This window comes from Penicillium manginii, assembly GCF_028828005.1.
Source record: "Penicillium manginii strain IBT 31320 chromosome Unknown utg000004l:1.0-7231830.0:1.0-7236170.0, whole genome shotgun sequence".
Lineage (NCBI taxonomy): Eukaryota > Fungi > Ascomycota > Eurotiomycetes > Eurotiales > Aspergillaceae > Penicillium > Penicillium manginii.
In genome coordinates, this window is record NW_026643105.1 from 522423 (window position 1) to 548120 (window position 25698).

Sequence of the window (25698 nt, forward strand, 5' to 3'; positions counted from 1 at the left end):
CCAGGTCTCGCGCGCTTCAATCTCCAACCCTACTTTCTCTAGTCCCTCCACACCCTCCACCCCGCTGGGGCTCTTCAATTTCATTCACTACCGTCCACCTTCATTCTTTCAGACTGATTTTGACCGCCATTAAACGACTTAACGAATTACTATCTCGCTTTCCTATCCGCAATCGATCTTTTCGGTAATTGCAGCAAGTCCGCAGAGCTTCGACCACCCTTCGACCCAGCACATGCCACCCCGATTTTGACCCAACAATTCTTGCGCAAGGCTGGTTGTTATCATCATTCTATCAGCCGGCCACTGGGCCTGGCCGTGATTGTAGTCGTCTTCCCTTGATTGGCCCTTTGAGGGGCCCGACCAGCATCAGCGATGGAGCGCACGATCGATGTCTATTTCAACAAGCTGGGGGATGAAAAGCTTGGTATGTTCGAAAGCGACGGATAAAATACCATCGGTTGAGTTACATATGCTCAGTATTGATTGACCTTTGCTTCATTGTTATAGACATCAAAGTACGAGCGAATGTCGCAACCGAGTTGCGAGACAGCATAGAACCATTATGCGCGGGCGCAAACTATCCCATCTTTCTGGCCAAGCTTTGGCCAGTCTTCAAGGCTATCTTGAAGGGCGATCCGGTCTTCTTGAGCATGTCCTATGAGCAGGTGAGATCGACAAGCCGACGGGATTCGATGTTATGATCACTTCCCGTCGCCCATATTCAAGATCTGGACCTCGAAGTATCTAATGCCATCTAGAAACTCCGGAACTGTATCCTCGAGACGATTCACCGACTACCAATGTCCCCTTCCGATGTCGAACCTTACGCCGTGGAAATGGTTGATTTGTTGATGGAACTCGCGCGTATCGAGAATGAGGACAATGCAGTTCTGTGCATGAAGACTATCATGGATCTGGAACGTAACCAAGCAAAGGCCACCGCGGCACGGGTGCAACCTTTCTTGGAGCTCATTCAAGAAATGTTCCAGACCATGGAGCAAGTCGTTCGAGATACCTTCGACACCCCGAACCAAGCGACCCCCTCCGGGATGCCTTCGACTCCGAATGCGAGCTCACAGAACTTCCAGTCACCTCGACCGAGCTCGCCTGCCACATCAGTTTCAGACCTGGGCCCCGAGCAACAATCCAGCAATGTTCTTTTGAAGGGAATGCAGTCGTTCAAAGTACTTGCTGAATGCCCTATCATCGTCGTTTCGATCTTCCAGACCCACCGCGCTTCAGTCGCACAGAACGTCAAGCTTTTTGTACCCCTTATCAAGACGATCCTGCTCCTGCAGGCGAAGCCGCAAGAGAAGGCGCATGCTGATGCAGCAGCCCAGGGGACGATATTCACTGGCGTTTGCAAGGAAATCAAGAACAGAGCAGCATTTGGAGAATTCATCACAGCTCAGGTTAAGACCATGAGCTTCCTGGCCTATCTCCTTCGCCTATATGCCCATCAACTTCAAGATTTCCTTCCTACTCTCCCGTCTGTGGTTGTTCGGCTCCTCCAGGACTGCCCACGTGAAAAGTCTGGCGCTCGAAAGGAACTTCTTGTCGCGATCCGACACATCATCAATTTCAACTATCGCAAGATCTTCCTCGAGAAAATTGATGAGCTTCTGGATGAGCGAACATTGATTGGTGACGGACTGACAGTATATGAGACCATGAGGCCTTTAGCGTACAGCATGCTTGCCGATCTCATCCACCATGTTCGTGACCATCTCAGCCGCGATCAGATTCGTCGAACCGTCGAGGTATACACCAAAAACCTCCATGACGACTTTCCCGGTACCAGTTTCCAAACGATGAGTGCCAAGCTGCTATTGAACATGGCAGAGAAGATATCCAAGCTCGAGGATAAGCGAGAGGCTCGCTACTTTCTCATCATGATACTGGATGCCATTGGTGACAAATTCGCCTCGATGAATCATCAATTCAACAACGCTGTCAAGGTATCAAAGGTCTTCAAGGAATCTCGGAAAGAGACTGAGCCTTCAAATGACTCCTATATTGCTGAGAAGGACCACCCTCCTGATTGGGACGAAATAGACATATTCTCTGCTTCGCCAATCAAGACTTCTAGCCCGCGTGACCGTGGAAGTGATCCCGTTTCGGACAATATCTTCCTCTTCAGAAACCTCATCAATGGGCTCAAGAACATCTTCCACCAGCTCAAGAATTGCAACCCGGACGATATCCAGATTGACCCTAACAGCGTTCCCATTAATTGGTCTGAGGTTTCTTATGGGTATAATGCCGAAGAGGTCCATGTTATCAAGAAGCTCTTCCATGAGGGTGCTCGTGTTTTCCGCTATTACGGCGTAGATCAATCTCCACCGGAGGCCACCTACTCCTCGCCGTTCGATTTCCTCGCCAGTCAATATACGGCACCCATGTCCCGCGAAGAGAAGGAACTTCTAGAGAGCTTCGGTACTGTCTTCCATTGCATTGACACAGCAACTTTCCATGAAGTCTTCCACTCTGAAATTCCCTATCTTCACGAGCTGATGTTTGAGCATGGCGCGCTTCTCCACCTTCCACAATTCTTCCTCGCCAGCGAAGCCACCTCACCAGCTTTTTCCGGAATGGTCCTTCAGTATCTTATGGAACGCATCCATGAGGTTGGAACGTCAGACATGACCAAAGCGAAGATCCTTCTGAGAATGTTCAAACTCTCCTTCATGGCCGTGACGCTCTTTTCTGTGCAGAATGAACAAGTTCTCCACCCACATGTCACAAAGATTGTCACCAAGTGTATTGAGTTGTCAGTTACTGCCGAGGAGCCTATGAACTACTTCCTCCTTCTGCGTTCTCTCTTCCGCAGCATTGGTGGTGGCCGATTTGAGCTATTATACAAGGAAATCCTCCCTTTGCTTGAGATGCTCCTCGAGACCTTCAACAATCTCCTACTCGCTGCTCGCAAGCCCCAAGAGCGTGACCTCTATGTTGAACTCACTTTGACCGTACCTGCCCGGCTGAGCCATCTTCTGCCTCATCTCAGCTACCTCATGCGCCCTATTGTTGTTGCTTTGCGTGCCGATTCTGACCTTGTTGGTCAAGGCCTTCGCACCCTTGAACTTTGCGTGGACAACTTAACCGCCGATTATCTTGATCCGATCATGGCCCCGATCATGGATGAGCTGATGACCGCGCTCTGGGATCACCTTCGCCCTCATCCTTACAACCACTTCCACGCCCACACCACTATGAGAATCCTCGGAAAGCTTGGCGGTCGCAATCGCAAGTTCTTGAACCACCCACCAGAGCTGAACTTCCAGCAATACTCCGATGACAACCCCAGTTTCGATATCCGGCTAATTGGCCCAGGGGAGAAGCGTCCCTTCCCTGTGGATACCGGCATTGATCTGGCCATTGGGAAACTGATGGAAGCCCCAAAATCCACCTCGTCCAAGGGCTCTGACATTTACTACAAGCAACAAGCCTACCGCATGCTTAGTTCGCACCTCAAGCTTCAAATTGGATTTGAAAATCTGCCTGATGACTTGGCGTCTCTCATCAGACTTCATGCGAACGACCTTGTGGATGGAAAGGTTAATGCCATGGTTGACATTCTCGAGAAATCGGAGAGGTCGGCTTCCATTCCGAAGAAGGTGGCGCAGGAAGCCACTGTGAAGAAGCTCATCAAGGCCTGCATCTTCGCTACAACTATCCCAGAGCTCGAGACGTCTGCGAAGGCTTTTGTGGCAGATGTTTGCAAGCACATTACGGTCCTCGAGGTTGGCCGTGCTCTCTCTCAAGCCCGCCACAGCCGCAAGTCATTCGACGTAGCCAACGGAGAAGGTCCTGTTTATCTCGACTCACGAGTTCTCGCCGAAGTCATTGTTGAGACGCTCTCGTCGGACAATGTTCACGTTCGAGAAGCAGCTGAACAGGCCATGGTGGTTGTTAAGGAAGCGGCGGTCATCATCTTCGGCTCCTCTGAGAAAGCAGCCAAGCTTCCATTCTTCCAGCACTTAGGTCGTGTGTTCTGCCACAGCTGCTTTAGCGAGGAGTGGTTTACCAAAGCTGGTGGAAGCTTAGGTATCCAACTACTGGCCACTAAGTTAGATCTCGGTGATTCCTGGCTTTATGAGCGCCACATCGACTTCGCTCGTGCTCTCATCTATGTGATTAAGGACACACCGCCTGATCTTCCTGCCGCTACACGCATTCAAGCCCAAGATACATTGACCTTGATCCTCCGACGCGGCGGTAAGCTCATCCCTAAAGATGACGTTAAGAACGAGAAGAGCCGCGTTGTCGCCCTCTGTGGCTTCTTCGTCTTTGAACTTGGCCATATGAACAAGCACGTCCGCGAGACTTGTCGTCGTTGCTTCACCACTCTTGCAGAGGAGCTGGGCTGTGAGGTCCATGAGCTCATTCACCCGGTCAGGGACCGTCTTCTGCAGTCAATTTTCAACAAGCCTCTCCGCGCCCTGCCTTTCCCCACGCAGATTGGTTTTATCGATGCCATCACCTACTGCTTGAGCCTGCACAATGAAATCGTGACGTTTAATGAGCCCCTCAACCGATTGATGCTGGAGTCTCTCGCACTTGCCGATGCCGATGATGAGTCGCTTGCTTCAAAGCCAAACGAGTTCAAGAATGCCGAGATGATCGTGAACCTACGTGTCGCTTGCCTCCGCCTTTTGTCCATGGCCATGACTTTCCAGGAGTTTGCCAACACTCCAAACAATACCAGCCGTGCACGCATTATTTCTGTCTTCTTCAAGTCGCTATACTCTCGCTCCCCTGAAGTCATCGAAGCCGCTAATGCCGGCCTTAAGGATGTCCTTACCCAGACTAACAAGCTGCCAAAGGACCTATTGCAGAACGGCCTGCGTCCTATTCTCATGAATCTTCAGGATCCGAAACGTCTGAGCGTTGCTGGTCTTGACGGACTCGCCCGTCTTTTGACACTCTTGACCAATTACTTCAAGGTGGAGATTGGGGCACGTCTACTTGATCATATGAAGGTTATTGCAGACGATGGTGTGCTCCAGAAGGTCTCTTTTAGCCTTGTTGAACAGAACCCTGCCATGAAGATTGTGGCTGCGATCTTTAATATCTTCCACCTCCTCCCACCCGCCGCCACATCTTTCATGGAACATCTGGTCAACAAAGTACTTGATCTTGAGCAAAAGCTGCGACGCACCTCACACAGCCCCTTCCGCAAGCCCCTTGTCAAGTATCTCAACCGCTACCCGAAGGAGAGCCTTGCCTTCTTTCTTGCACGGTTCAAGGACGAGCGCTTCGGACGTTTCTTCGGACAAATCCTGGCCGACCCGGAGAGTGAGGCTTTGCGCAATGCGGTCGTCGCTGACACTGACGGATTCACCTCAAACGCTTTCGCACCCGAGGCAACTGATGGCAAAAACACTGCTGCCATCAATGGTATCTATGTTGCGCACTCTGTCTCTCTCCATGCCTCTACCAAGAATTGGCTGGTCTCAAACGCTGACTTAAGAGCCAAGCTATTGACCTCTGGGAGAGAGCTAGAGCGGAAACTTCGGGGTGATAGCTTGCCCCCTGATGAACGTCTGAGAGTCGAGCAGGCCGAAGATCAGTTGATGGATGTCTTCACAGTTTATCTCGGAGAAGCTTCTCATGACCTTGATTTCCTATTTGAAGTCATCGACGGTCTTTCCGCGGACGAACTTAAGCGCACACTGGCACTTCCTAAATTCATCTTTCGCCACATCATCACCAACGAGTCAATCGATTACCGTCGCTCAGTCATTATGCGCTGTCTCGACCTATACGGTCAACGGGCCTGCTCTCAGAAGACCAAGACCTATGCTTTCCGCCACCTGGTTAATCCAATTTTCGCAATGGATGTTCAAGCTTCGTGGAACAGCCCACCCAGTGCCCCCAGGTTGATGGACAAGAGCATGACTGAATCGATCCAAAGCCGCCTGTGGAAGCCACAATTGTCCGATGTATGTGACGAATCAAGCCAGGCTGGCGTTGACCATTCGCGAATGGAGTTGCTTCAACTGTCTGCCTTGTTGATCAAATATCACTCGCAGACCGTCCAAGAGTCCCGCAAGGACATCATCAAGTTCGCCTGGAATTACATTCGTCTTGAGGACATCATCAATAAGTACGGTGCATACGTCCTTATCAGCTACTTCATAGCGCATTACGAGACGCCTTACAAGATCGTCATTCAAGTCTACGTCGCTCTGCTCAGAGCCCATCAGAACGAGGGCCGGGCCCTTGTCACCCAGGCCCTTGATGTCTTAGCACCGGTCCTTCCAACACGCACAGCCAGCAACCAGGGCGCAGAGGCTCGCTACCCCATTTGGGCTAAATGGCCCCGCCGCATTCTGTCAGAGGAGACTGCCAACCTGCAACAGGTAATGAGCATTTTCCAGTTCTTGGTTCGGCAGCCGGATTTGTTCTATGAATCGCGCGAGCATTTCATCCCTCTCATCGTTCCCTCATTGATCAAGATTGCGGGTCCGCCAAATACCTCGAATGATAGCAAAAAGCTCGCATTGAATCTTATTGGCTTAATCTGGCACTGGGAGGAGAAGACTGCGCAAGCTGCAGAGACCCATGCGGCTGTACCCAATGGTGTTACTGAATCGCCGAACACGAAAAAGCGCAAGCTTGAAGAGGCCGATGGAGCGTCCCAATCACCATCTTTGGGACCTCCTGCTACCAAGGCGGATTACACAGTGCCGCCTGAGCTTCGTGGGGCTCTTATAAAATATCTCATCACCTTCATTACAACCATTCCTGAGCGCTTCCAGGTACCAGCTGCCCACATCCGCACGCTACCTTCCTCGAAGCCAGTCATGCCCGTACCCACGGGTGACATGGTCAACAAAGCCATCGGTCTTCTCAGGAATCTCCTCTCTCCTAAGTACTGGGGCGATCTTGACATCGATCTCTACCAGAAGGTGACCGAACCAATTCTAACTGGGGAGAAAGCCGACAAGCCTGATGACAAGCACATCACGGTCATGGTCAATGCCCTGCAGGTGTTGCGCGTACTTATTGCAGCGAAGCCCAACGAGTGGATCACAGCTCGTCTCACAAGCATTCAGAAGCTCCTCGAGAAGCCATTGAAGTCTGACAACCCGGAAATTCAAGATTGCTTGCATGGCCTGGAGGATGAAATGGATATTTCTCCCAAGTTGCCACCTCCAGTGCGCTATGTTCTTGAGGCCATTCCCGATGACCAACCCGATGAAGAGGATGCCATGGATACCGAAAGCACACCCTCAGAATTCGGAACCTACCTCTCCGCAATCGCCACCGAGACCCTCTCAGCAAGCAACTACGTGTCGAGTCTGAACACACTGTGGACGCTTTCGAAGATCAAGCCCGCTGAGATCGACACTCATATCCCTGCTGTCATGAAGGCATTCTCCCAAAAGTTGGCCAAGGAGCATGTTGCAGCGTCTACCACCCAGAATGGTGCGCAGAGTGGTACTCAGAATGGGCAAACTCCCCCCGAATGGACAAGCGCCCAAGCCGGCTGAGGGAGTTCCAGATCAACAAGAAGCCGAATTGGGTGTTGATCTCATTTTCAAGACAATTGAATTGATCTCAGTCCGGATGTCCCATCTTGGCGATCAGCGTCGCCCGTTCCTCAGTGTCCTCGCTTCGATAGTGGAGCGTTCGCAGAATATCAAGCTTTGCAGCAAGGTTCTGGGCATGGCCGAGTCCTGGATTTTCCACTCAACCGAATCTTGGCCCACTTTGAAGGAAAAGACAGCGGTTCTTCACAAGATGCTGCTGTTTGAAACCAGACCCGATCAAACGATGCTGAAGAAGTTCCTTGACTTGGTGATTCGCATCTACGAGGATCAAAAGATCACTCGCACCGAGTTGACTGTTCGCCTCGAGCACGCATTCTTGATTGGTACAAGAGCTCAAGATGTCGAGATGCGCAATCGATTCATGGGTATCTTCGACAAGAGTTTGACGCGCCTTGCTAGTTCGCGTTTGAGCTATGTTCTCACCTGCCAAAACTGGGATACCCTTGCCGATTCCTTCTGGCTGGCCCAGGCATCGCACTTGATTCTCGGCTGCGTGGACATGAATACAACCGCCCGCCTTCATTCCGACGATTTCACGCTATCACCCCTATCATTCCTCTTTGCGGGTGGCGATAAGGATGAAAGGAAACCAGACATCATGGTCGATAATAAGCTCGAGAACTTTGTCGTGGAGCGTAAGCGCTTCATGTCTGATATTGGAGACGTTCGAGTTCGGGACTTGATCGAACCTCTCACACAGCTTCAACACACCGACCCCAATGTTTCGTACAAGTTGTGGACCACACTATTCCCGATTTTCTGGTCAACCTTGTCAAAGGAAGATCGCATCGACCTCGAAAAGGGCATGGTCACATTGCTCACCCGAGAGTACCATCAGAGACAATTGGACAAACGACCAAACGTCGTGCAAGCCCTCCTTGAGGGCGTTGTGCGGGCTCGTCCTCGTTTCAAGGTCCCTCCTCATGTTATGAAATACCTCAGCCGTACCTACGATGCCTGGTATGTCGCTGCCACATACCTCGAGGAGAGTGCCATCAATCCCATCATCGACACCTCCACTGTCCGCGAAAGTAACCTTGATGCCCTGGTCGAAGTCTATGCCGGTCTCCAGGAAGATGATTTCTTTTATGGTACATGGCGACGCCGCTGCCGATTCGTTGAAACCAACGCGGCTCTGTCCTATGAGCAGCAGGGGATGTGGGACAAATCGCAACAGCTCTATGAGAATGCGCAGATCAAGGCTCGCTCTGGAGCTATGCCATTCTCACAGGGTGAATATTTTGTCTGGGAAGATCATTGGCTTATTTGTGCCCAGAAGCTCCAACAATGGGAGATCTTGAGTGATTTTGCTAAGCATGAGAACTTGAACGACCTTCTCCTTGAGTCTGCTTGGCGTAACATCGAGAACTGGCAGAGCGAAGGCAACAGAGAGCAACTGGAGTCTCTAATCAAGTCTGTATCAGACGCCCCGACTCCCAGGCGAACCTTCTTCCAGGCATTCATGGCTTTGCTACAATACCATGTCAAGAAAGAGAATATGCAGGACTTCAATAGCGTTTGTGACGAGTCGATTCAGCTCTCCATCCGCAAATGGCTGCAACTGCCGAAGCGTATCACCAACGCTCACATTCCCATCTTGCAACACTTCCAGCTGCTGGTTGAATTGCATGATGCCAGCCACATCTGCGGTAGCTTGGCTCAGACTAATGAGCGCAACCTCGATACCAAGTCAGCTGAACTCAAACTTCTCCTTGGAACATGGCGGGATCGTCTGCCGAATCTGTGGGATGATATCAATACCTGGCAGGACCTTGTTACCTGGCGCCAGCATATCTTCCAGCTTATTAACGGCACCTATCTCAGCCTACTTCCACCACAGACCAACAATGTGGCCAGCAACTCTTACGCCTACCGCGGTTATCACGAGACGGCTTGGATCATCAACCGCTTCGCTCACGTCGCACGTAAGCATCAAATGCCCGAGGTCTGCATCAACCAGCTGAGCCGAATCTACACCCTGCCGAACATCGAGATCCAAGAAGCATTCCTCAAGCTGCGCGAACAAGCCAAGTGTCACTACCAGAACCCGAAGGAACTCAACAGCGGTTTGGATGTTATTAACAATACCAATCTGAACTACTTCGGCCCCCAGCAGAAGGCCGAGTTCTACACTCTGAAGGGAATGTTTTTAGCCAAGCTCGATCATGTCAACGAGGCGAACGAAGCATTTGGCGTGGCTCTTTACTACGATCTCCGTCTTGCCAAGGCCTGGTCTGAGTGGGGACAGTACAGTGACCAACGATTCAAGGCAGACTCCTCCGATTATGAGCTGGCTAGCAACGCAGTCAGCTGCTACCTAGAGGCTGCTGGTCTATACAAGAGCGCGAAGTCCCGCAAGCTGCTGAGCCGCATCTTATGGCTGCTCAGTTTGGACAATGAGGAGGGCCAGATCGCTAGTGCCTTCGAAAACTTCAAGGGCGATACTCCTGTCTGGTACTGGATTACCTTCATTCCTCAGCTCCTTACCAGCTTGTCTCATCGCGAGGCTCGTCTTTGCAAGGCTGTCTTGGTCAAGATCGCCAAGTTGTTCCCCCAGGCTCTCTTCTTCCTCCTCCGTACGAACCGGGAGGACATGCTTAGCATCAAGAAGCAGCATGACCAGAAGCAGGAGAAGCTGAATCGTGCCAGGCAGCAGCAACAGGCTAGCTCCTCGCCCAGTACCAAACCTCCTGCTGCCGGTGAAGCATCTCCAGCCCAGAAGCCTCCGACTAGCGTGCCTCCTAGTGCTTCCCCAGCTGGTCAGAATAGCAACTTGCCGCCAACTCAGTCTCCTGCGCTGAATCAGAACCAGCAAGCCCCTAACCAGTCCCCTGCCCAGCCTGTCCAAGCTTCGCCGCTTCAAGGTCAAGCCCAAAGTCCAGGCCAAGGTCAAGCTGGTCAAACACCCGTCTCGCAAAACCAAGGACAGACTCCAGGTCAGCAAGGCCATCTCCAAGTTCCAGGTCAGGGAGTCCAACAGCAGCCAAACCAAGCGGTTTCCACGGAGTCAACAGAGAAGGAGCCGCTCAAGAAGCCATGGGAATACTCAGACGAAATCATGTCCGGCCTCAAGACCGCCTTCCCGTTGCTTGCTCTTTCTATGGAGACCATGGTCGACCAGATCCACAAGAACTTCAAGTGTCCTCCCGACGAGGATGCTTACAGGCTTATCGTTGCTCTCTTGAACGATGGTCTCGCCTACGTGGGTCGTATGCCTCAGTCTTATGCACAGGACACCAAGCTTCCCGCGGCCACAGAAGCCAACATCACTAGGTTCGCCGAGACAATTCTGCCGGCACACATCCGCAAATCTTTCGAGGCGGACTTTGTGACTAAGAAACCCACGATGCACGAGTACATCCAGAAGCTTCGTCGCTGGCGCGATAAGTTTGAGGAGAAGCTGGATCGTCGAGCCCAGCACGGGTCTCTTGAGGGATACTCCCCGCACCTGAGCGAGTTCAGATTTCTCAAGTTTGACGAAGTTGAGATTCCTGGACAGTATCTGCTGCATAAGGACAAGAACCAGGACTTTGTTCGCATTGATCGCTTCCTGCCCGATGTGGATCTGGTTCGTGGCATTGGAGTCTGCCACCGCCGTCTCAAGATCCGTGGCCACGATGGTAGTATCCACGCTTTTGCTGTCCAGCATCCTGCCGCGCGCCACTGCCGTCGTGAAGAACGTATTCTTCAACTGTTCCGTATTTTCAACGGGCTGTTGGCGAAGCGTAAAGAGAGCCGACGTCGCAACCTTTACTTCCACCTGCCGTTGATGGTGCCTCTGGCCCCTCACATCCGCCTGGTTCGCGACGATTCGTCATACATCTCTATGCAAGGTATCTATGAGGATCACTGCAGACAGGTTGGTATCAACAAGGATGAGCCAGTGCTCTTCACAATGGAGCGCATGCGGTCTCTGGCAGAAACAAAGCAAAATGTAAGTTTCTCTGCGATTGAGTCTTCTCTACCACGCATTACTGACAGCTCCCGACAGCGCACGGCCGACCAACAACAGGTGCTTCGGACTGAGATCTTGACTGCCATTCAAGAGAAATGGGTTCCTAGCAATGTGGTGCTAGAGTACTTCCAGAAAACGTATCCCAACTTTGCCGATTTCTGGCTCTTCAGACGACAGTTCGCGTACCAGTACGCTGCGGTCGCTTTCATGACCTATGTGATGCACATTGGCAACCGTTACCCCAACAAGATACTAGTATCGCGGTCTACAGGTGATATTTGGGGAGCCGAGTTGATCCCAACGATCAACCCGGCGAAGGCTATCTTCTTCAACCCAGAGCAGGTTCCCTTCCGATTCACCCCCAACATCCAGACTCTGCTGGGCCCTATTGCTACGGAGGGCCTGTTTGCCTGTGCCATGATGGCCATCGCGCGCTGCTTGACGGAACCACGCCACGAGCTCGAGCAACAACTGAGCGTATTTGTGCGTGATGAGATGATGTTCTGGGCTACTGCCCAGCACCGTGGTCAGTTGGCTGTGCCACAGTTGCGTGATCTGGTCTATAACAACAGCGAGATCATCGTCAACCGTGCCGTCAGCTTGGCCAGCCCGCCAGAGGGCAACTTGCCCGCCAACCAGACAACGATCGATTTGATCTCCCGGGCTGTCAATCCCCAGCACTTGGCCTCTTGCGATGCTTTGTGGATGCCATATCTCTAAAGGGAAAGAAGAAAGGGTTGGTTTCTTTCTGCTTGATTTTTTTATGATTTGTTGCTCAGCATTCAGGTGGTGCATTTTTGCTTCTGGTTGTTGATTTGTTGTCATTACTTTGCTTGCTACCAAACGGGTGGTTACTATGGCTATTTACTTGCTTTTGAGCGTGGCGCATTGGTGAGGACCCCTCTTACCAGGGTGATCTTTGTGATACCGTTTTACATCTTCTTGTATGACTTCTGTTATTTGTTTTCTTACCTGGAAGAATAGCTTCTTAATGTATTTCGAACCATTCAATTTTTTTTTTCAAAATCATTTGCCATGTGTATACTGTAGATGAGGTGTATGATGTACTAGTAGTTGATTCGTAAATTCTTGAAGTGGGATGCCAATGAAAATAAAGCTATTGCTGCCATCCAAATTTCCAGACGCCGGCGCCAATAGAACATGTATTCCAAGATCTTAAACCAGTGAGGGCTTCTTTTTGATACCCAAAAGATTGCCGCTCTTCTTAGTCTTCTTCACTCTGCTAAAAGATGTTGATGAAGGCGGGGGCATCGAGATCGACGCGGCGGGCTTAGATTGTGCTGATACCGGAGCTGCGGTCGGAACGGGATCCTCTTCCTCCTCCTCAACAATGCGCTTAATCCTCTCCCCATTGGCAGTCATGAACGCCTTGCGCGCAGCCTCTTCATCCTCCCTTTCAGCTTGCAGAAGTGACTCGTCGACCTGTTCATGAATAGAATCAAGAGCCGCCTCGTCATCCTTGCCTTCATTTCGTGCAATGCGTGCATTTCGAGTACGGATTTCGTCCAGCGCATCCGCAATCGCCATCTCCCGCTTCGAATCATGCATTTTCTCTTCCAACTCGGCCATCTTATCACGTTCTTGTTGTTCATGTTCGGCATTCTCTTCGCGCTCGAGCCGGTCGAGGGTTTCCTCCTCAGTTTCATTGTATTTGCCGGACTTGGAATCGCGCCATGGCTCGAAGTTTCGCTTGGCACCCTTTTCGCATTCGTAGTCCATGTTCTTTGGATCGGTTCGGAAGGTGATCTCTCCACTGCATCGCGTACAACGGATGAAGAACCGGTAGATAGGGATATTGAGGTATTTCTCTTCGAGGGTTTGTTTGCGGGCGTTGAATTTGCGTCCTCGGTAGATATATTCGCCACAGTTGGTGCATTTCATAGGGAAAGGTGCCATCAATCGGACGGTGATGACTTTTGGGCCCTGCTTGCGCAAGTGCTTGGGTGTGCGCCCGATCGCACTGGGATCGAAATCTGGCGGGTAGTATTTGGTCAAGACTTTTCGCTCAGACATTTTGGCGGTTTGGGTTCCTGAGCTGGTGGGAAGAGCGAAGAGAGCGAAGCTGGGTGAGATGAAAGTTGCCCGATGAGGTGCCTTCGCGGTTCGATGAGAGGAAGAAGTGGGGAAGAAGGAGTTCAACCAATTAAAATACTCTAAATACTGCAGAGCCACACCGCCTCCAAATCCACATTGCTTATCATCACATGATATGGATCACGTGTATTGACACTGGGACGAAAGGCAGCGTCGATGGGCTGGCACAAGTCAAAAGAATTGGCCGTCGTCTTCTTCCAAGTGTTTCAATCGTGGATTTGAAGTCTTTGTCGTTCCAATCCAATCTTTCATCAGTCCACACAGCTTCTCAACCTCGTTGTTGTGGCGGTCTCCGTGCACGGGCCATTTGTTTTGTCCACTGTTCGACCCGCTCATGCGAGCAGCACCGCGCAATTGTCAAATTCTCCGAAGGCGGATTGCTGGAGTCCATGCCCGCCGCCTGTTTGAATCTTGCTCATTCTGGTGTTGACGCGTCTGATCCGTGGTCATGGAACGGTACTTGCGCTCCTGGAGACAGGACGCGTTGAATCGCGGCCAGCATGATTCCGCCATCTACATCGGTGACAAGGTTCTTGCGCTCACCAGTATGCCCTCCTGTCGCGCGTGAATCATGGAGTTGAATGCTGACTACTTGCCGTAAAGATAGTGACTCGGATGCTTTTTGGTTGGCACAAGTCCATTTCTCCAACAATAACTTCACTCGTGCCTTAGCCCTCTTATCCCGCAAAGACCTCATCTCGCGAAGCACCGCCTGCCGCTACCTCGCAGCTCATTGCTACATTAAACAGAGCCAATTTGACCAGGCCTTGTCAATCCTGGGTGAGCACAATCCCACCGATCTCGTCCGAAACACCAACAGTCGACGTAAGATCCAACATCTCAATGGTCAAAGCCATGTAACAATGCGCAATGGCAAGCACCCAACATCACGAGCCGAGAGAGCGGAAGAACGAGAAAAAGAAGACGCGAATAATGTCAGATTCGAGGCGGCAATGTGCTATCTACGGGGTCTTTGCTTTGCAAAACAAAATGCTTTCGATCGTGCCCGCGATTGTTACAAGGATGCGGTGCGGATTGATGTTCAATGTTTCGAGGCCTTCGATCAGTTAATGAAGAACTCGCTCATGTCACCGGCCGAGGAACTGGAATTTCTCGAATCACTGGACTTTGACGCAGTCTCCTCGCCTGACCCCGCTGTAGCCCAAGAGGCGGCCGACTTCACGAAAATGCTCTACACCACCCGTCTCTCCAAATACTCTGCGCCAAACATCTTATCCGACGCGACAGAGACCCTCTCTACACATTACAATCTCGCCGAAAACCCAGATATCCTGCTTGCGCGTGCCGAAGCTCTCTTTACCCAGTGTCGCTTTGCAGAAGCCCTGGAACTCACATCCTCTATCCTGTCTACGTCTCAATCTAACGAATTAACGACCACAAATAGCCCAAGCATGGCTGCCCACAGCCACCTTGGGCATTCCCCTGGAGTTTACCCGCTACACCTGGCCTGCCTTTATGAAACTGGAGCTACTAATGCTCTTTTCTTGCTCTCGCATATGTTGGCAGATCATGCCCCAGAAGAGCCATATACCTACCTTGCCATCGGGGTTTACTACCTCTCGGTCTCAAAAATTGCTGAGGCCCGAAGATTCTTCTCCAAAGCCTCTTTACTTGATCCTCACTCCGCACCTGCTTGGATTGGTTTTGCACATACCTTTGCCGCGGAGGGTGAGCATGACCAGGCAATCGCTGCGTATAGTACAGCTGCACGACTTTTCCAAGGCAGCCATCTCCCACAACTTTTCCTTGGAATGCAGCATCTCGCGCTAAATAATATGTCACTTGCCCACGAATATCTTTGCGCTGCATATTCTATGTCAACAGGCTCTCCTGTGAGCAATGTTCCTGGTCTTCCGGGTAGCTCGCCATCTATCCCCCTTGGAGGTGATCCTCTCGTGCTGAATGAGCTTGGTGTTGTCTATTACCACCAAGGTAATCTACCCAACGCCATTGAGCTGTTCCAGCAAGCTCTAAAGCTTGCCGGGTCTCTTCATTGTGAACCTGGTGCCTGGGTTGCTACTCGTGCCAACTTGGGCCATGCACTACGCCGCATGGGTCGTATTCCGGATGCCCTTCGTGAATTCGAAGAGTGCTTGCGTCTTGGTTGTGGAGGAACAAGCATGGGCTATTCTCCATTTTTGGGTGGTGGCGCAGGAGGCTCCGCGGCCGTTGCCACAGCATCGGGGGTAGGGGGGTTATGAAGATCGTGGACTGGTTGGGTCATTGCATACGTCGCGTGGCTTAATGCTTCTTGAGCTTGGCCGGACTACGGAAGCTGTGACAGCACTACACGAAGCCGTCCGTGTCCTAGGCGCCAGTGGCGGTGGTGACGCTGCTGGTGGCGCCGGAGTCGCTGGCACACTTCTTTCCAGGGCACTCGAAATTTGGGCCTCAGAAGGCCATCAGAAAGACCGTAGAGCCATGGAAGATGGGTCACGAATGTCCAACAACCGAAATTCAAACAGAATTCGAGGCAAAGATCGGATGGATGAACCGCGTCGGCGTGCACGCCCGGATACCTACACAGAAGAGTGGACCGACGAAGTCACACACGCCGCGACACCAGACTCCGCTGCTACGAACGCCACTGCGGAGGCAAATGTCGAAATGGAGCTGGACGAGGAGGCAGACGGATTATTACGCAGGGCTCTTGGTCGGATTCGACCCAGTCGTCAACGTCGTCCAGCCGAACCAATGACTCCGGAGATGAACACCAACGACACACCAGCGCGCAGTCGTGGCGTCAGATCTGGTCGGAGTCAATCCCGACAATAATTGCGTTTGAAAACTACCTGGGATAGAAAGGACTGGATGGATTTTTTTATTGAAGCATTTTGCAGCCGGCGTCGAGGGAGAGAATTGGGAAATGGTTATTTTTTTCGGGGGTTGAAACTCGGAGGCATCTGCATGTTGATACCAGTGCAGCACAATTTAGTTACTACCAACGGCATTCAGGTTGACAGCTAGAATAAGATGCCTAGCCTTGACTGTACCAAGTGTATCATCCAAACTCCCAAAGTAATTTGAAGATAGATCAAGACATGTATTATTCTAGGTTAGCCACTCCGCATCACGAACCCCCGCAGCAGCAGAGTGTCGATTTCATGCTTCACCCCTCCAAGCCAGCCCTGACAACGGCCATCTTCGTCTGCACAACATGACACGGACTCCATTTTAGCGTTCAATCTGGGCCATTCCCGCGGGAAGCAAGCCTCGTACCAAGATTGCGAAAGGTGTAGCCTGGCGTCGATGTCCTTCCTTTGGCTCTAGCTTCGTGGGGCGGGAATCAAGGCTAGGCAGCGATACTCTTTCTAGTCTAGGCAACGCGTATGGCAATGGCAGGTGTTTGGCCTCTATGTTTCCATTCGACCGTTTAAAGATCTACAATGCAAGATTGAAATGGCCCCGGGGACGATACGTATGCTGCTGCGCGTACAATCACGAAGTCGTAGAGTAGAGAAGAGTATGTACTGTATTGCAATATAGTCACGATCTGGTTCATCTACACCTGTACGGAGTATTTGCATCCATCAACTAGTTAGCTACCTCAGTAATCTACTTGTATGGTCAAAGTGTTGGCGACAATTTTGATTTCGTTTTCTGATTTTCTTTTGGGTCTTTTTCTCTTCGCGTTCCCCACTTATTGTCATTCCTTAGCCATTTAGCCGCATGCTGGAAAGTACCAGCATATTACTATCTCCGCAGCATCAGGTAGATTTTTCAAAGACAAGTATAGCAGGTCAAGTTTGCTTTATGGGCGGTGTGACATGATTGAGTTTGATGATTGAGTTTGCCCAACGCACTGTCCAGGTGTGGTTCGATTGGATTCAGGGGTTCAAATAGTCTCATCCTTTGTCGCAGCTACATAGGATTAAAACTCGCTTAAAATTAGGAATTAAAGCCCGAGAAAACCTTGATAACCTTTTTAAGACTGCTAGTCCGTACTTTCTAATCCGTACTTGGTGCGGAACACTGCGTACTCCGTAGATAGAACGTGTTCACACGTTGGCCTGTGGATCCTGGTGGATTCGTTATGGGGTCGTCGGGAAAAGTATACAGTCCGATGCCCATTTTAAGATAGTGCAATACTCACTGGATGCACTAGAGATGGGGGATAAGATACTCTTGACAACTTCTATATCAGATCTTTCAGATGAAAGGGGGTATTAGCTTTATCTGGGAGCCTTGTTTTGGCAAAATACACGACCATTTTACTTTACTACGGAGTACTCCGTATATTCAAATTATATGATGAATCCAGGCGGATTATGTAGTTTCATTAGAATATCATTTGGCCTCTGTCCAAGGTAGTCGATCCGAGGCAACCTTGAGATATGACTGGTGCTCCCAGCTTTCACGGTTGGAATACTCCTCGTATATGGTCAAGGATAAGCTGACACGTCCTATTATTCCGAAGCCAAGGGTAAAGCCAGCGTCTTTAAAACCACAGTGCCCTAGTTTGACGCCGCAGAGATTTCGATACGAAAGCCGGCTACATAGTCACTTCACTGTTCACGGACACTACTAGTAGCCACTTTGATTGGACGACGGTACGACTTTCTCGGCCGGCCTGAGTGTCGATCTTGTTGAGGCTCGAAAAGACCAGGTCAGTTCGCCTCGTACTCGCCGCCATTTGTCCCTGAAGAGTTTTCCGTGTATTGCCTTCTGCAGGGAGAATTTATCACGCGCTACATTTCTTAGTTCGTATTTGGATGTAGGATAAGGATAAGGATAAGGCTGTGGGGATGATGCAATCGAGATTGGTTGGAGCGTCGGCTATTGGGGTGGAGTGTACGGAGTACATGCAGGGCTATAGTATACGGAGAGCACGGAATACCGAGTATTGATACAGAGTGTATGTAGAAGTTGGTGGGGTGTACACTGTGAAGAATATAATGTAATTATAGTAACGGGGGCCAAATAAGCGAGTGGTTAGAATGTGCAGGACGGTGCAGAGGGGTGCAGAGGGGTGCAGAGAGATGCGGAGGAGGTGCATGCTTCGACCTCGAAATGGGAAAGGGAAGCGGACACGGGGAATTCATTGGGGCTGCTGAGCGTTGGGGCCGGGCCAAGAAAACTTGAATATGGAATGGAAATGGAAATGGAAATGGGATTTCACGAGCTCGTGTTAGGCGTACTTGGATTGGGGGCCAAGGCAGACTGATACAGTATACAGCCCTGGAGTACATACTATACAGTATCTATACAGAGTATACCTAGTAGTAGTATGCTACTGGTACTAATTGTATACATAGTACTGGATACAGTAGAGTCAACAACAAATCTACTAGTAGTAGTAACCACAAGTACTCACTGGTTATATACTATACCTATAACTAGAATCACTCTGTTACTGTATAATCGTACTCAAATATACTAGTACTGTTCCTGTATCGCCCCATGACGCAGCGACCCACGCTGAGGCTCTTCGCCAATGGACAAACTTGAAGGCAGCCGATCCCTCGGGAGCTTGTCAATCCTCCCAAATTCGGCTTCGTTTCAGCCTGCGCCCCCTAAACCTGTGCCCTTCTCTTCTTATCCCACTTAATTCCTCTTCCCCTCTCCACCCTCCCCCCCCCCCCGCCCATTCTCTCTCGATATTTCTTACTATTCTTTTCCGTCTGGAGTATGCGGTCGTGATTCTTGATCCATGACCGCGGCATATTCTATGATGCGACCGCGACGCGGTCTATCGTTGCTGTGCATCACCGCGTGCCTTTTTTACAGCATCATTGTCGCCATCTGGTATGGTGTCAACTCCGACCGCGACTATATTCACCCTCTCCTCACTCAACTCATCCCCGCCGGCCATTGTGCCTGTCAAACCTCCACAACCTTCCAATGTTCAACTTGTCTCTCCTGCCCTGAACCCGCCTTACAACTACCCACCACCCCGACTTGGAACTTCGAATACCCTCGTGATGCCCGCAACGACGCCTTGGAACAGACACAATGCAAGCTCGCCTTCCCAGGACTATTCGAGGATGTTGCGCGCGCGAACCGACATTGGCGTGCTCAGGGGGGGACTCATCACCGAGGACCTCGACGCCATTCAACTCCGATCGGGCATGGCTCGCGCCTTCATCTCTCAGGGCAACCTCCATGTCATCGCCGCCCGATCCATGGGGGATGATCACCGAAAAAAGATTCTGGGAGTCTTGAGTTCAATTCACCGCGCGCTGGTCGCTGACCGGGATCGGGCCGACCGGCGTGACATTGAATTCGTCTTTTCCGTCGAGGATAAAGTGGAGGATGTGACCAACTCCGAACACCCTGTTTGGGTCTTTGCTCGCACTCCGACCGAGGAAGGTGTTTGGTTGATGCCCGATTTCAGTTTCTGGGCCTGGGATAACCCGACAAACTACATCGGCCCTTATGACCAGGTCGTCGATCGTATCCAGCGACTCGATATCCCCTGGAATGAGAAGAAACCCCAACTCGTCTGGCGTGGAAAGCCTAGCTTTTCTCCGAAATTGCGCCGGGCGTTGATCGAGGCCGCCCGGGATAAGCCATGGGGTGATGTGAAGCAGGTTCAATGGTCCACGGGGGCCAACGTACTCAAAATGGAGGACCACTGTCGTTATATGTTTATTGCCCACGTTGAAGGTGAGTTTCTTCCGCAGACAAGCACAGGCATAGGCCTAAAGTCGATGTCTATGGCAGAAGGAGGGGCGCTGACTGAATCTGTAGGACGTTCGTATTCCGCATCCCTGAAATACCGACAGGCCTGCAACTCCGTGATTGTTGCACATAAACTCCAATACATCCAGCACCACCATTACCTCCTGGTCTCCGAAGGCCCCCAACAAAATTATGTCGAGGTCGAGCGCGACTTCAGCGATTTGGCCGAGAAGATCGAGCCACTCGTGGAAAACACCGCCGCCGCCGCACGCATCGCCCGGAACAGCGTCAAAACATTCCGCGAGCGATACCTGACCCCGGCCGCTGAAGCGTGCTACTGGCGACAATTGTTCGATGGATATAGCAGTGTCTGGAATAGCACTGTCGACCCTTGGTCCACCCGCCACGGCCGAGAGCGTGGCTTACGATACGAGTCCTTTTTGCTCCTGGAAAGTCCGCAGCAGCTCGATTTCCGAGCCGCAACCTTTTCAGGCTATTTCTCATAATTGCTGAAGCGCACTGCTCTTTCGAATTGAAAATATAGACGCCACGACATAACTACAACCTTTGCATTAATGATAATCTACACATCACCCTCACCACGCCTTCACCCTCGCCTTCACCTACACTACCACCACCACCATCACACATTCCCAGCGACTATGGAATCGCGGGATTCGAAAAGGCCCGGAGACCGGATTTGCTCCCGGGCACGGCGTTCAAGCGCGCACTTTGTGATACCACAGCGACTTTTTTTTTTACATATTGCACAGAGATACCTACAAATACAGTGACGAGGTCCATTGCTCATCTGATGATCTTTCATAATAGTTCTCGTAGAGATTATGGATCGCTATAGTAGACTAAGCAAGCTAGGTATAGTTCGCACATTGTCTTCTTACTGGACTGTCTGCTTCGCCATGCCTGAGTGGATCAGGGCCACCTGTGCCCCCTGCCTTATAACGAAGTATAGTGCCAAAGTGATTACTGCAGCTTACGGATCTTCTAAGGAATATATGATCCCCAATATTCCAAGGTGGAGATATGGTACCTGCATTAGCCAACTTAAATACTATAGTAGTAGTATATCACAAATCCCACGCCATGTCATCTTCCAAGCACAGCTCAATAAGTGCAAAGTATAATACTGTAGTTGAACTCTCCCAGCGTAACCTCGACAGAATCTAGTCATCACACGATAAACGGAACCACGGGATTCTGTCTTACAGGTACCACGTCCCGAGGTCTCCCACTACCTCGAAAATACTTCAATATGAGCAGTTTATGAGCCGTGATGATGCGATTGAGGCTGGTACCTGTAGTATTCTTTATTTTACCTGGAGTACTAGTAGTATCTTATCGGTTACCCTTGGTCTTAAGACTTGGGGTAGTGCCTTCAAACTTCAAAGTATATCCTTCAGCTCTTTCCCTCCCTCCCTCCCTCCCTCACTCACTGACTCACTCACAACCACAATATATCCCAAAATTCTCTTTTTCTCTTTCTCTCCTCTCCAGATTTGTCAATTTTTATCGCCCAAGATGGAAACGGAGCTCAAGGAACCAAATCAAATCACCCAACAAGGAATACTCTCCAGGTCCGACCAGGATATCCCTAGTCACACGTACCCCATCCAACAGGTCCAAATCGAATCTCCGGACGTCCGAGAAGATGTACAGGATGTAGACTGAATTGAAGAAGATATGTAGTCTCGTGTGCCAAAAACACTCGTGAGCTGGGCTCTGGACCTACTTTCATTCCGAATCGACCTCTTGAGCTAACCATCTGATATAGTGGGCATTGATCGTCCTGACAATCCTTTCCTCCGTCTTCCTCTTCTCACTAGACAACACTATAGTCGCAGACGTGCAGTCTCCAATTGTTGAACGGCTTGGGGAGGTGGGCAAGCTGAGTTGGCTCGGAGTTGCTTTCGGTTTCTCGGGCTCGGCCACCATCATCGCATGGCAAGTTCGACCTTTTCGTCTAGCTAATACACTCACAGAAGTTAAACTGACTGATAAAAATCATTAATATCCACAGGGGCAAACTATTCGGCATTTTCAGCGCCAAATTCCTCTACTTGTCCTCCGTTGTGATGTTCGAGGTCGGGAGTGCAGTCTGCGGTGCAGCTCAAACGATGAATGCAATGATCGTGGGTCGTGCTGTCGCTGGCCTCGGGGTTTGTGCCAATCAATATCCAACATTCGTCATGTCTCTTTTGATATTAATATGTCCATCTATAGGGCGCTGGGATGTATTTGGGTTGCTTGACATTGCTCTCGATCACTTCATCAGTTCGCCAAAGACCGCAGTATATGGCTCTCACGGGAATTAGTAAATGCCAATTGAACACGACCAAAGAGGCAGCACAAGCTGATAAACTGAACAGCATGGGGTCTTGGGACTATTTTTGGGACCTGTGTGGGTATTTTGCATCGTCTTTCTGCAGGCGTTGTGTCTAACCTAGTTGATGGCAGGGTCGGTGGCGCATTTGCCGAAAATCGACATACAACCTGGCGTTGGTCGTTCTACATCAACCTCTGCATCGGAGCGGCCTTTTCCCCAATCTACATTTTCTGCCTGCCCCGTGGTGACCCCCCAGACAGCCACGAGTTTCCGACAAAAGCTCCTACAGATCGATTACCTGGGAATGACCTTGAATGTCGGAGCTTTCACAGCACTGATCATGGCCACCAACTTCGGAGGTAATATCTTTTCGTGGGAATCCGGTCGGGAGATAGCGCTATGGGTGGTAGGAGGCGTGGTACTACTTCTCTTCGTCTTGCAGCAAGCGTTCAGCGTCGGTACCACGGAGACCGAAAGAGTGTTCCCAGCAGACTTTCTGCGGATGCCTTTGATGTGGCCTCTGTTTTGTCTCATGTGCTGTGCTGCTACATGCGTGTTCGTAAGTGACCTCTTTACCCTATTTGATTTCGCTGACAACGCTCTCAGGTGCCGACATACTACATACCGCTACACTTCCAGTTCGTCCGAGGAGATTCGCCTTTAAAGGCAGCGGTCGGGCTGCTCCCATTCGTATTCCCTATGGTATTTTGTGGCTTGGCTAATGGTGCTGCTATGAAAAAGCTGGGATACTATATGCCGTGGTATTTAGTGGGAGGGGTTCTGACTGCCCTTGGAGGTGGCTTAATGAGTATGTTTACTCAGGCTCTATATAAAAGTGGGATAGCTAATAGATGTTTCAATCACAGCGACTGTCAACGAGAACACTTCGACATCACATATCTATGGATACTCCGCATTGATCGGCATTGGTGCTGGGATGTACATCCAGACGGGGTTCTCAGTAGCCCAGGCCAAAGTAGCCTCATCGCGTGCATCCGACGCAGCCTCCTTTATTGCTCTGGCACAAAGTATCGGGATTACCCTTGCTTTGGCCATTTCTGGTGCCGTCTTCCAGAACCAGGCTCTCAACGAATTGCAAACCTTGATACCCCAGTATCCTCGAGAGACACTTCGCGGAGCAATCCTCGGTCCAAGCAGTGGCCTGCTGAAACAACTACCGGACGCAGTTCGCACAGAAGCACTTCATTCAATCGTCAAATCAATGTCTCACACCTACTATCTTGTTGTGGTTGCGGGTTGCATGGCCGCTGTTGGATCTCTTTTCATGAAGGTATGTTTCTCTTTCATCCGTCAATCGAGACTGACACCAAGACTACAACAGAGAGAGCGCATCTTTATCAAGGCCGCCACTATGGGCTAGCTAGAAGAGGACTAGCCTTGCAAAATAGATAATTCCACAACGTTCTGATAGCTTAAGATGTTTAATTGAGGAGCGAGATCTATTGATATCAATGTTTGCAGAGGAGCAAAGACATACACGTAAACCACACTCTTGGTACAATGTATTGTTATCCGAAAGGGAGCCCAATAACAGTGCTCTATGCTTTACCATATATCGTATTCGCAGCTAGCTAAACTCCCCCAAGAAGATAGGACGATAGCGTAAAGCCATACCAAACGGTTGCGACCAGCGAAATCGCATTAAGATGGATGGACATGGCATGGTTGAACTTGAATGCTTTATCCGCCCGTTGAACCTTACCCTCATCAACCTCATCACCCTGATCACTTTGCTGCTTCTCCTTAGCATCTGCAAACCCATTAGCCCAAGAACCCATCATAACCACACCTCCGACCCCAGTTCTCACCATGAACAGCCTTCCTGACAAACGACGCCGTCGTCGTCCTCGGCCCATAAACCACCCAATTCAACCCCCCAGTTCCTAAAACAACCAGCAAAGGCCCCGCGCTCCATAGATCGTTCACCAACGAGAAAATACTATACGGCGGATACGTCGCAGCAGTGAGAACCACCAATCCAACCTGCGAAGCAAAGTAAACGGGGAACACGCGTTTCTGCAAGGCGAGAAATTCCCGCATGGGCAGGCATTGGAAGCATAGCTTTGTGTTGACGAAGGTCTAGAGGGTTGGCGGATGGAGATGAGCGGGTTAGCCGGGTTTCCCCTATTGCTTTCCAAGGGAGGGTTGGTTCATGAGTGAGTACCTGGTAGATCTGTGTGCCTAGTAGAGTGCCATATGCGAAGAGGTGGTAGGGGAGGAGATGGCCTATCGTCTGCAGTAGGCGTGCCATGGTGGGCAGAGGCGGGAGATAATAGAGAGTCGATGTATCTTAATTGGAGCGGGAGCGGGAGCGGGAGCGGGAGCGAAAGAGGTTGATTGGGTGCAGAGAAGAGGTGGTGTAGGTCCAAATGGGAGAAATGGAAGAAATGAGAGAACTGTATGGGATACAGAGAGGAGATCGAATTGACGAAACGGAAAAAAGTCAGGTAGTACGGACGAGGAAGAACCCTGGAACCAATCGAGGTGGACGAAAATGGCTGCCTGGCACTTGGCTGACGAGGAGGCCAGTTGTACATTTAACGGGTATTTCCAATCGGAATTCTAATAAGCATACTCCGTACTAGTGCCCGTATTAGTTGTGCTTACCGGTATCTTTGTTTTGTTGGAAATGCAGTCTGTGTTGGCTGTGATTGGGTGAAAGGCTGAACGGGTGAATCGGATGAGATCTGCCCTAATTCGTCAAACTATAGGGTGATAATATCATTTGATTCCAACGAACTTTCCGTTGATTTGTCTTCAAAATTATAATATGAATATGAATAACTCTAGGGGAATATTTCATGAGAGTCGGGATCCATACCTGACGCTTCCCAACAAGTATTTCATTTACTACAATATCAGGTTGGCCCGGAGTATGAACGATTTTCAAAGTTGATGGTAAGTCGATACATATTAGTATTTGCCATTAAGTCTTTAGGTGAAAATTTGAAGGTTCCAGCCTGCTAAGATTCCAAGACTTGATATGAGTCATCAATGATCAAATTAGGGAATTGGTAGAAGGAATTAAATGAAGATGAGGTCTATCATCATCGCCAGCAATA

The 25698-nt window shown here is 50.4% G+C and overlaps 7 protein-coding genes across 7 annotated transcripts; 5 read left to right on the plus strand and 2 right to left on the minus strand.

The window, feature by feature from the left end:
• Positions 1–372: 372 nt before the first annotated feature.
• On the plus strand, positions 373–12234 carry N7533_003898 (histone acetyltransferase TRA1; the record flags this gene model as incomplete). The annotated part of the gene is made up of 4 exons (XM_057100548.1): positions 373–424; positions 508–665; positions 759–7434; positions 7484–12234. The coding sequence occupies 4 exons, from the start codon at positions 373–375 to the stop codon at positions 12232–12234; spliced, it is 11637 nt and encodes a 3878-aa protein (XP_056960178.1).
• A 456-nt stretch (positions 12235–12690) lies between these two features.
• N7533_003899 (Saf4/Yju2 family protein) lies at positions 12691–13548 on the minus strand (the record flags this gene model as incomplete). Its single annotated transcript, XM_057100549.1, has 1 exon — positions 12691–13548. The coding sequence occupies one exon, from the start codon at positions 13546–13548 to the stop codon at positions 12691–12693; it is 858 nt and encodes a 285-aa protein (XP_056960179.1).
• A 529-nt stretch (positions 13549–14077) lies between these two features.
• On the plus strand, positions 14078–15851 carry N7533_003900 (anaphase promoting complex subunit CDC16; the record flags this gene model as incomplete). Its single annotated transcript, XM_057100550.1, has 2 exons — positions 14078–14174; positions 14233–15851. 2 exons carry the CDS (start codon positions 14078–14080, stop codon positions 15849–15851), a joined length of 1716 nt encoding a protein of 571 aa, XP_056960180.1.
• A 43-nt stretch (positions 15852–15894) lies between these two features.
• N7533_003901 (Tetratricopeptide-like helical) lies at positions 15895–16425 on the plus strand (the record flags this gene model as incomplete). Its single annotated transcript, XM_057100551.1, has 1 exon — positions 15895–16425. The coding sequence occupies one exon, from the start codon at positions 15895–15897 to the stop codon at positions 16423–16425; it is 531 nt and encodes a 176-aa protein (XP_056960181.1).
• Positions 16426–19397: 2972 nt separating this feature from the next.
• N7533_003902 (uncharacterized protein) lies at positions 19398–20777 on the plus strand (the record flags this gene model as incomplete). The annotated part of the gene is made up of 1 exon (XM_057100552.1): positions 19398–20777. The coding sequence occupies one exon, from the start codon at positions 19398–19400 to the stop codon at positions 20775–20777; it is 1380 nt and encodes a 459-aa protein (XP_056960182.1).
• Positions 20778–21810: 1033 nt separating this feature from the next.
• N7533_003903 (uncharacterized protein) lies at positions 21811–23996 on the plus strand (the record flags this gene model as incomplete). The annotated part of the gene is made up of 8 exons (XM_057100553.1): positions 21811–21951; positions 22064–22233; positions 22310–22448; positions 22513–22690; positions 22747–23174; positions 23222–23423; positions 23482–23906; positions 23958–23996. 8 exons carry the CDS (start codon positions 21811–21813, stop codon positions 23994–23996), a joined length of 1722 nt encoding a protein of 573 aa, XP_056960183.1.
• Positions 23997–24207: 211 nt separating this feature from the next.
• N7533_003904 (DUF4149 domain-containing protein) lies at positions 24208–24887 on the minus strand (the record flags this gene model as incomplete). The annotated part of the gene is given in 3 exon segments (XM_057100554.1): positions 24208–24454; positions 24468–24715; positions 24801–24887. 3 exon segments carry the CDS (start codon positions 24885–24887, stop codon positions 24208–24210), a joined length of 582 nt encoding a protein of 193 aa, XP_056960184.1.
• Between the last annotated feature and the right edge of the window lie 811 nt (positions 24888–25698).